The sequence below is a fragment of the Echeneis naucrates genome, chromosome 4 (genome assembly GCF_900963305.1).
Source record: "Echeneis naucrates chromosome 4, fEcheNa1.1, whole genome shotgun sequence".
Taxonomy (NCBI): Eukaryota; Metazoa; Chordata; class Actinopteri; order Carangiformes; family Echeneidae; genus Echeneis; species Echeneis naucrates.
The window spans coordinates 10,134,858-10,143,881 of NC_042514.1; the positions used below are offsets into that span (position 1 = coordinate 10,134,858).

Below are 9,024 nucleotides of genomic sequence, written 5' to 3' on the forward strand. Positions count from 1 at the left end.
CTGTGGAAATGTTGATTAATTTTCCTTATAAAAAACAGGTCAGCTGGTGGAATTCATCATGCAGATGAGCTAAAACAAACCACAGCCTTCCTGTTCAATGAAGGAGAGAATAAAACATCTCACATCTGTAATGGGTGAGTTGTACATTGATGGAATTAGGTTGAGCTATATAGATAGAGACAAACAACCACTTGCACTCACTTTAATCAATATATAAATCAAAATTACTGCATGTTGCAAATGCATCTCATTAATATTTTACAATTTATCCATAAGGGTCACAGGGGGAGGGGGCTGCTGGGGCTAATCCCAGCCATCCTTCTGGATGAGGGCAGGGTATACCCTGGAAAGGTTTCCTGTCCATCACAGGGCCAACACAGAGACAAACAACCACTCACATTCACTTTAACCAAAGCTCCCCAGGCTTTCTTCAGATATAAAAAGATAATGTAAATCCATCCATCTTCATCCACTTATCCAGGGTGGGGTCACTGGGGAGATAATGTATGTTTAATAGTAAATTAATTTCAATCCGCAACATTAGCCCACTTACTTAGTCTTGATGGGGAGCAGGGTCCACACTGGGAATCATAGGATAGCAAACACTTAGCTGGTAGCAGGAGTTAGGCCAGTGATCTTAAGCAGAGAGAAGCAGCACATTAAAAAAAAAAAAAAAAAAAAAAAGAAAGAACCCCCGTCAAAATTGCACAAGTTGAAACATGCTGCCCTTCAAGAACTAAGTCTACAGTCTGGTGAGTAAGTAGCGTTAGAGATGAGTTCAAGTAGCTAGCTGGTGACTGGTAATGAGTGACAGCTGAGGAAACTGGCACCTGACTCTAGCACACCTGGGTTCAGTCCTGCAATCACTCACACACACACACAGGAGGACATATGCACACTAGGAGGGTATGACAGACAGTAAATATATCAAATGTTCAGCATAGAGAAAAATATATATCAAACAAATAACTGCTAACTGTTGTATCTGTAACTGTAGGTGTAATTGTAGGAAAGTTGTCACTCTATTCAGTTGTTTAAGGTAATGGTTATTTTAACTATTGTTCATATTTTCATTAATATAGTGTAACTTTAAATGTATGCAATAATTACTTAATCACCCTGCTCCTAAAGTGCTGAATATTGCTGTTGATATTCCAAAAGACTCTAATATTAGCAGTTTGACATTTTTCATCTTGCTACTCCTAAAACGTTTACTGTGCAACATGTTCTTTTGTTTGTTATTGATTATAATTGTATGAAATAAACAAGCAGGTCTTGAGGAAAAGGCTACAGCTAACTTCCATTCACACTTAGATGTTCAGTATGTAGGGTTTTTGTATTCATCCACAGTATAATGTGGAGTAAACAAGTGCAAAAGTTACAACAGAAAGCCATTTATCTCACATATATTAAGAATTTTAATCTATTATTGTGAAATGTTGAGGCATACATACAAATGTTTCCTTTACAAAAGTTCACAGCACCCATCATAATGGGTCAACCCACTGAACCCAAGGCAATTTTTCAGAGCCTGCCATTTGTCATCAGTTATAACTTAAAAGTAGAGTACATCTTTGGCACCAGGAAACAAAGCAAATACACTTATACAAACGGAAAAAAAAAACCACCTAAAAATATATTAACTTTTCTAACTTCAAAATAGCCATTTATGTAAACACATTCCAAAAAGTGAAATATAATAACTCAAATTGACACGTTGCTCTGACCAGCAAATGCACCGTCACAGGAAATATGATGAAAACCTTGAAGGGGAAAACCAGCTCAGTGTGTATAAACTGTACTATTTGTTATGGTTTAAAGACACAATTGGTTAATGTTATTTTTGTCACAGTTGACATCAGTTCAAACATTTCAAAACTCAACCATGAGTTCTGGTAATATTCCCCTCAAAAGAGCAGAACAAATTTGAATTGTGGTCTCTTCCAGTTAGCTACATGACATGGAAACAGAGAAGGCTACATTCACCAGTGTTCAGTGATCCTACACTATGCAATGAGAAATAAATAGAAGATTCCATGTTAGGGATACAGGCAACTCAGAAATGTAAGCAATGGAGAAAACACAGCTGAATATAACACAGTGATGGGGACAACAAATAGAGTAGCAAATGCCAGTCAATTATAGTTGACCATTTTTGCACTTCTGGTAGAACCCACGACGATGGCTCAGAAGAAATAACCAGCCCCAGAGAATGAATCATGTGGAGAATGCATGCCATTTTAACAAGGGTGAGGGGTCAGACTTTAGATAGCCTTTTTCTTTAACAGGAGCATTCCCTCAGCGAGGAATGCAAGAAGATTAGCTTCAGCGTGTCAGCAGAGAGGAGCAAAATGTTGGGCTTTCGCCATCTGGGGCCCCTAACATTAACCCGGATCTGGAAAGTTAGATGTTCATGAAAGGCTGTCAATCCTTGCAAGCTTTTTTAAGAGAGAGATGAGCGTGTTCCACATTCAAAGGAGGTTTCCAAAGCCTCTGCTGAGCAGGGACCCAAATGTAAAAGGGGACAACTGTTAATTTAGGGGTCCAAGTGGTTCTGCTAAATAAAATAATCCTCCAACCTGTCCTGAAAACATAGAATCCGTTTATAAATATTCCCATGGTAATAGGCATGCTACTAGAAACAAATGCTGCACACATTATCCAGAAAAGTGAGTCATTTGTGTATATATTATGAAGTGATCCTTTTTCTTCTCACCTCTTAAACAGAGCCTGAGCAGCATTTACAAAAATGAATACAACACATAACGAAACTAAATTAACATGCACAACCTATGCATATACACAATCAGCAGCCCAGTTCCTACCACAATACAGAATTCTGTTGAGGTACCAAGTATTCTGAATCATGAGCCAAGTGTTAGAGTTCACGAATTGTGCAGAAACAGCAGAAGGAAAGCTCAGCTCTCCATCACATTCTGGATTCTGCCATATAGTAGTCAGACAAGAAGGAATGCCGTTAACACGTCGGCAAAAAGTGTCTGTCATCGTTGGCTGTCACTGTTCAGATATTTGAGCGTCAGCGAGCACTCAGATGAGGATTTCAACCACCTCTGCATCTGAGCTGTTGATGCTCCTGAATGTCTTGGCTGGCGCCTTTGGCTCATCTGTGGCATCTACAGTGAGGATAAAATTAGAAGATTAGAAAAATAACTTTGGTATGCTTAAGCAAATACAATTGCAGCGTTGGCTATTTGCATAGCTGCACGTGGCATCATCTGACAAAGTCTGAAATCTTATGTATCAACAGTACACCCTGTCCTGATTCAGGGTCTAGTTATACATTGACTAGTGGTCAAATAGAATTAAGATAAAGGATCCACTGAAAATTAAAAGACCAGTTGTGAGTGAATGTCTTAACAGAAAAGAAACTCACCAGTGGAAGCTGTTGAGACCACCTCAGACTCTGTGTTTAGCTTGCTAGGCTCTGCAGTGAGGTCAGGATCCTGTGAGGGCTCTTCACTTTGGGTGCTGGAGTCTCTGCTCGGGGCCTTGGGCACTACACAAGGCTGCAGCACAGTAGCACCTGTCAGGTCATCTGAGAGACTCTTTCCTACAAATGGAGACAAAGAACGGATGCTGCTTAATTACATACTTAGATCCACATTTACACATCTGCCCTGTGGAGGTCTTCCCATGACTATTCTGGATCAGGCTATTCTGGAGTGAGAGATGATATGCATTCCACTTTAAAAACATATGGTCTATTTGAGGTTCACCAAACGGTTGTCTCCTGCGCCCTGCTTTTTTTTTTTTTGGAAGTGTACATTCTGGCAATAAAGATCTGTCTGCCAGTTGGCGTTTGATCAGACATGTAACTAAAAACCCTAAACATCGCATTAAAATAAATAAATAATAATAAAAATAATAATCACCTTTACTGTCCGTACTGTTCATTACGGCTGTAATGGAGGGGGCAGACCTTGCTGGCCGAAGCCCCTGTTTCTCTAGCTTTCCCTGCTCCCATCTGGAGCGCTGCTGGAGGACTTTAACCATGGCGTCCTTCTCCAGGAGCTGAGCATGAAGTACACGAATCCTAAACACAGAAAACACGGTGAACTCACAAGCGCCAAAGCAGTATGAAATAAATCTGCCCCCAAGACGAATTTAACAAAAACACCGGAAGATGTTTACCTGTTCTCCATCTCCTGATATCTATGACTCGACAAAGGCAGGTCATCATTGAAACTGCTGTTTGGTGAATGTCGGGGTGAGTGATTTATGATGGTTGTATCTCTGAAAATGTAACGTACGGCTGTTAAAATTTTAGATTGATAAACATCACTACATTAGTAATGAACTGACTGATTTGTTGACGTGTCATACCTCTGTGCGGCAGCAGTGGCAGCTGCGTCCATTGCAAACTGCCTCATGGTGCTTTCCTCCAGGTACTTTTGCTCCCACTTGGTGATGTCAGCCTCCAGGGCCAAGATACGCTCCTCTTTCTCTCGCAGCTGCTGCTGTAAGGTGGAGGAGCTCGGTCCTGACAATGTGGAGTCAGCCACTTGGTTCTGGGACTGGAGTACACGACATAGTGCAGTGGTGAATAATAGACAAAACATATGCAATTAAGTTACTTATTAAACATATCGCATCAGATGTCTTCTTCTCACCTGTTGTGCCCTGAGGCTCTTCAGTTCCTGCTCAAGCCGTGTACGAAGCCGCAACTCCAGAACTTCCCTCTTCTCGCACGCTGCCTGCAGCTGAGCCAGCGCACTCTGCAGCCGCTCCACTTTCTCTACGTATGCTCTCTTCCTTTGCAGTTCTTCTTCTAGTTGCTGGTTACGGACCTGAGCTGAGGCCAGACCCTTCTCCAGCTGCTCCCGTCTTCGCTGGCACTCTTCCCCAGAGATGCGTAAATGCTGAATCTGCCTCTCCAGACATTCCCGCTCTCGTTGCTGCTCTTCATCTAGGATACAGAGAGAGAAAACTAGAGGTCAGTGGACTGGAATTTGTAAGTTATGGGTCTTTAATCCTTAAATTAGATGGCTATATGGTAGGAAATTCAGTGGCCCTTTAAGGGTGTCTGCACCTGTATTTGCAGTCATTCCTGGGATTACACTTTAAGTGGAATGCAACCAACAAGAGACATTTACATTGCTGCTGTCGTCCTAACTGACAATCAATTACAGCGCTACGGCCAGTTACAATAAGATGGATTGTAATATGTTCCATACAGCCATGAGAAACCAGTTCAGATCTAAATAAAAACTGTTAAAAAGAGCCAGTGCCACTTTGAAAGAGAGGTGATTACACAACACAAGTGCATGCCTGTGGAGGGAATGCAGACTTCCTCTTATCCACTTACGCACACAGGCATAGCTTTGTACTGGGAAAAGCTCTGGAATGCTTCAAAGGACATGAAGTAAACAAGCAGCTCAAAATATAATTCAAGATGTCCTTATAACAAAAAAAAAAATAAAAATAAAAAAAATAATTAAATAATAAAATAAATAAATAATATAATATAAGAAGAACTACATATCCCACTGTTGTTACGTGGTGTTGTTTCTGCTGTACAAGGTTTGTGTTTACAAAAAGCACAAGCCAACTGTTTTTTATTCTTTTTTTAAATGCCCTGGGTGCTATGACTGATTATGCAACTTTACAGAATCAAAACTGGTGCTCAACTGCATAGATAAGGTCAAAAAGAATTTATTGGTTTTATCCACCCGCACAGCCTGGACATAACAGAGACGGAGGGAAGAATTCCGCACCAGCCAATCATTTTCAAACAGTGAGGTAAAGAAAATGACCAAACAAGGAGAGTGTGCTAACCAAAGGTCATGGTGAGTTGGGCCTGGACGTCCTGAAGCTGAAGACTTATTAGTTCCCCCTGAGAATCTAAGTCAGCAGTGATGCAAAACTGAGCAGGAGGGCATTGCTAAAGCTGTGATGGACTGAAATACCTAAAAAAATTCCTGGAACCTGGGCCACATTTACTGCTGCTATGAAAAATGTCTGTAAAGGGTCACCCGTAACATTAGATACAGAGCCATGTGGAAACACAGCTTTTGTAATAGACCATATCACTGACAAAGGAAACCAATCCCCACTCAACTATGCTCCTGCTGTTGTTGAGAGCTTCACATGGAAGCGTGTTTGGTCAGATCAGAGTCACGATTCATATTATGAGAGTGAGCTTTCACAAATAAAAGGCAGACGCAGACATAAACTTACTTTGCTCCAGGAGCTTAGCAAAGACATGCTGCTTCTGGTCTATACACTCTGTTTCCTTGGCTGCTCGTTGTTTGGTAGCTGTGTCAAGTTGTTCTGTGCCAAGGAGAAGAAATTTGTAATTGCACACATGGAGCTACATTGAACAGCAGGACAGTTACAGCTGAACATGAGAGTAAACACGTACCTCTCAGATCTCTGTTAAAGTTATGCATCCTCTTAATCTCAGCTTCTAGCTTATTCCTCATTGTTTTCTCCAGCGTTTCCCGCTTGGCAGAGCCTTTCATCAGAGTCTCATAAGCTTCAGATATCCTCTGAATCTCCTGCTCCAACTGCGGGGAAATTATAAGGAGATCATGAATGTCTGGGAGCGGCTCCCCATCCTTATTGTCTGTAAAGTGGTTTATGTTGCAGTTGTTCATATCAATTCATCTTATTAGTCATCACCACAAAGGCCACCCATTTCTTTTGGCTGCCTTCTGGAAAAGGCTTCTTTACACCATGTGCAACTGAAAAGTTGGAATCAACATTCCTGAGTGAACACATGTGGGTTCCAGGTGTCAAGGCATTTATCTGCTTTCATGGCAATTGGCCAGCATGTACTGAAATTAAAAGGGGATAGGATGTATTTCTGACATTATACAGGCTGGACATGTGTGAAAATTCTTACTTAGCAATTAACTGGTAGAGTGAATTATAGAAAAGCCCTACTCCGGGTGTGTGTGTGTGTGTGTGTGTGTGCAATAAGCAGGATGAAAAGTCTAGGAGGGATGTGTCTGTCTCATTTCTCCATGAGGTGAACCAGTCACTGAGCTTTCTCTCCCCTGCATATTTCTTAAATGCCACACAGCTCATCATGCTGACATGTCCTGGCAGGAAAAGTGATTCTTTACAGTTTCCACTCCCTCTATGAGCCATCAGCTCCACTAATCATACCACCATCCATTCTCACCTTCTGCAGTCTGGTGGCCTTCTCAGTACAGACCTCCAGCTCCTTCCTGAGCCGCTCATTCTCCCGCATCAAAGCGTTGGTCTTTGCTGAATTATTGCTGGAGGCTGTGGAGATGCTGCCGTGAGCCACCTGGGTCTGAGCAGACACATACCTGCTGAGGGGAGACACGAGTGACTCATTACGCCTCTGCTGACAACAACAATGTCTCAAAATACTGAATGAATTGTCTGGTGATCAAACATTGGGGCCTGGGGTTACCTGTGATGTTGTGAGTGGAAAGGGGGAGGAGGGTCTCTGAAGAGCTGGCCATGCTCCTGTGAGTGACTGAGCATATATCCAGGACGGCTGACACAGAAAGGATAGTCCGGTGGTGGCCCACGCTGGTTTACACAGTGTTGGGCCGCTTGCCTGTCAGGCGCTGCAGCATTGACATTATTATTATACAACTCTGGGTAGCTGTGAGAAAAGTTCATACCCAGGCTGTCTCTTGGCCCATTTCTCTCCAGAGAAAGCTGCATGAGCCTCTCACTGAGCGAGCGAGCATGCTCCCTTTTAAGATCCCACTGTCCTTCACTGCGACTCTCCATTATGTCCATCCTGGGGCCCTCCAGCTCTGCTAAGTACTGGGAGTGGGCCTTGGCCTCCTCATAAGTGGGCAGCTCCTCACCGTGGAGCTGGTACAGATGACACATGGGGCTCTCGGAGCGCAGACAGTCCCCCTGGTGCTCCTGGCCTTGAGGCTCCTGTCGGGTTGGCATCGGGATGTACTGGGTCTCCTCTTGAGACAGGCTCTCCAGAGAGGACCGGGGGCTGCCAGTGCCCCCGCCACTGCTGCCTCCACGAAGGGCCTGCTGCTGGATGGCCAGGAGCGTGCGTGTGTCCGTCAAGTTACTGTAGCGGAGCTGCTCCTGGATGAGACGGTGCAGGACCGTTCCAGTTGAGTCTTCAGCAGTTCGCATTTCAGTCAAAAATAAATAATAAAAAAAAGAAAGCCAGGAGCTGGCAGCGTGGACTCTTCACAAATCACAAATCTGGGGAATAAAACAAAACAAACAAAAAAAAAACAAACAAACAAAAAAAAACCAGTTAATCTTGATCATACTTGCAAATTAATTATCAACTCAGCAGTGTGTCCTTGTACCTAAACCTCATTCATTTGTCAATGCTGCCGTTCTATTGTCAATCACAAGCAGAAGCAAACACTGATAGCACTGTTCACAGTTCAAATTGTCAAAAATTCTTTTATCACACCACGACTTTAGCTATGAGGACATGAGTTATTGCTGGAAATAACCCTGGCAGTGATGTCAGAGCAGGCTCCGTTTTGCCTAACTTTCTCCAGGCAGGCAGAGTAATAACACTGACCCGTCAGTCCCTGCCGTTACCATAACCCTGCCCACGTTTTCAAACACACACAGCTTTCCCAATTTCATGTGAATCACGATGACAAACTCTCCAACGTTTAGACGTGGGAGAAAAAATACAAACTAGACTAATAATAGCGAAATCCCTCAGATGTGTGTGTGTGTGTGTGTGTGTGTGTGTGAAATTATACAAGAAACTCATTTTTTGTGAGTCAGCCTAATTGAATTTCAATACCTGTTTACATCAGGACACCGCCAAGTAAAGGTAGTCCAGTCCGGACCGCAGCGACAGATCTGAACTTGGCGGAGGATCAAACGATGTAAAACTCACCGAGCGATCGTCTCATTCCACACAAAGAGCCCAACACGCGGCGTGGTCTCCCGGTGTGCTCGCGCTCAATCCAACGGCGTCCGCGAGCGTCCCGATCGCTCCACGTACTCCGGTGTGCGCGTGAGCGTGTCAGCGCCTCGGACGGTCTGCGGCAGACTGAGCGGAGCGCTGCGCCAATAAAT

General features: G+C 43.3%; 1 protein-coding gene across 3 annotated transcripts; it reads right to left on the reverse strand.

The window, feature by feature from the left end:
* Nucleotides 1-1,404: 1,404 nt before the first annotated feature.
* On the reverse strand, nucleotides 1,405-8,981 carry amotl2a (angiomotin like 2a). 3 transcript variants are annotated; one of them, XM_029499453.1, is made up of 11 exons: nucleotides 8,843-8,981; nucleotides 7,406-8,178; nucleotides 7,148-7,298; nucleotides 6,383-6,527; nucleotides 6,199-6,291; nucleotides 4,632-4,927; nucleotides 4,345-4,535; nucleotides 4,153-4,254; nucleotides 3,894-4,054; nucleotides 3,395-3,571; nucleotides 1,405-3,134 (listed from the first exon to the last, which is right to left on the reverse strand). In XM_029499453.1, the coding sequence occupies exons 2-11, from the start codon at nucleotides 8,104-8,106 to the stop codon at nucleotides 3,049-3,051; spliced, it is 2,103 nt and encodes a 700-aa protein (XP_029355313.1). In that variant the 5' UTR covers nucleotides 8,107-8,178; nucleotides 8,843-8,981; the 3' UTR covers nucleotides 1,405-3,048. The 3 variants fall into 3 exon arrangements, with proteins under 3 accessions (XP_029355313.1, XP_029355311.1, XP_029355312.1); XM_029499451.1 differs by having other exon boundaries at nucleotides 7,148-7,301; XM_029499452.1 differs by having other exon boundaries at nucleotides 7,148-7,301; nucleotides 8,747-8,874.
* Between the last annotated feature and the right edge of the window lie 43 nt (nucleotides 8,982-9,024).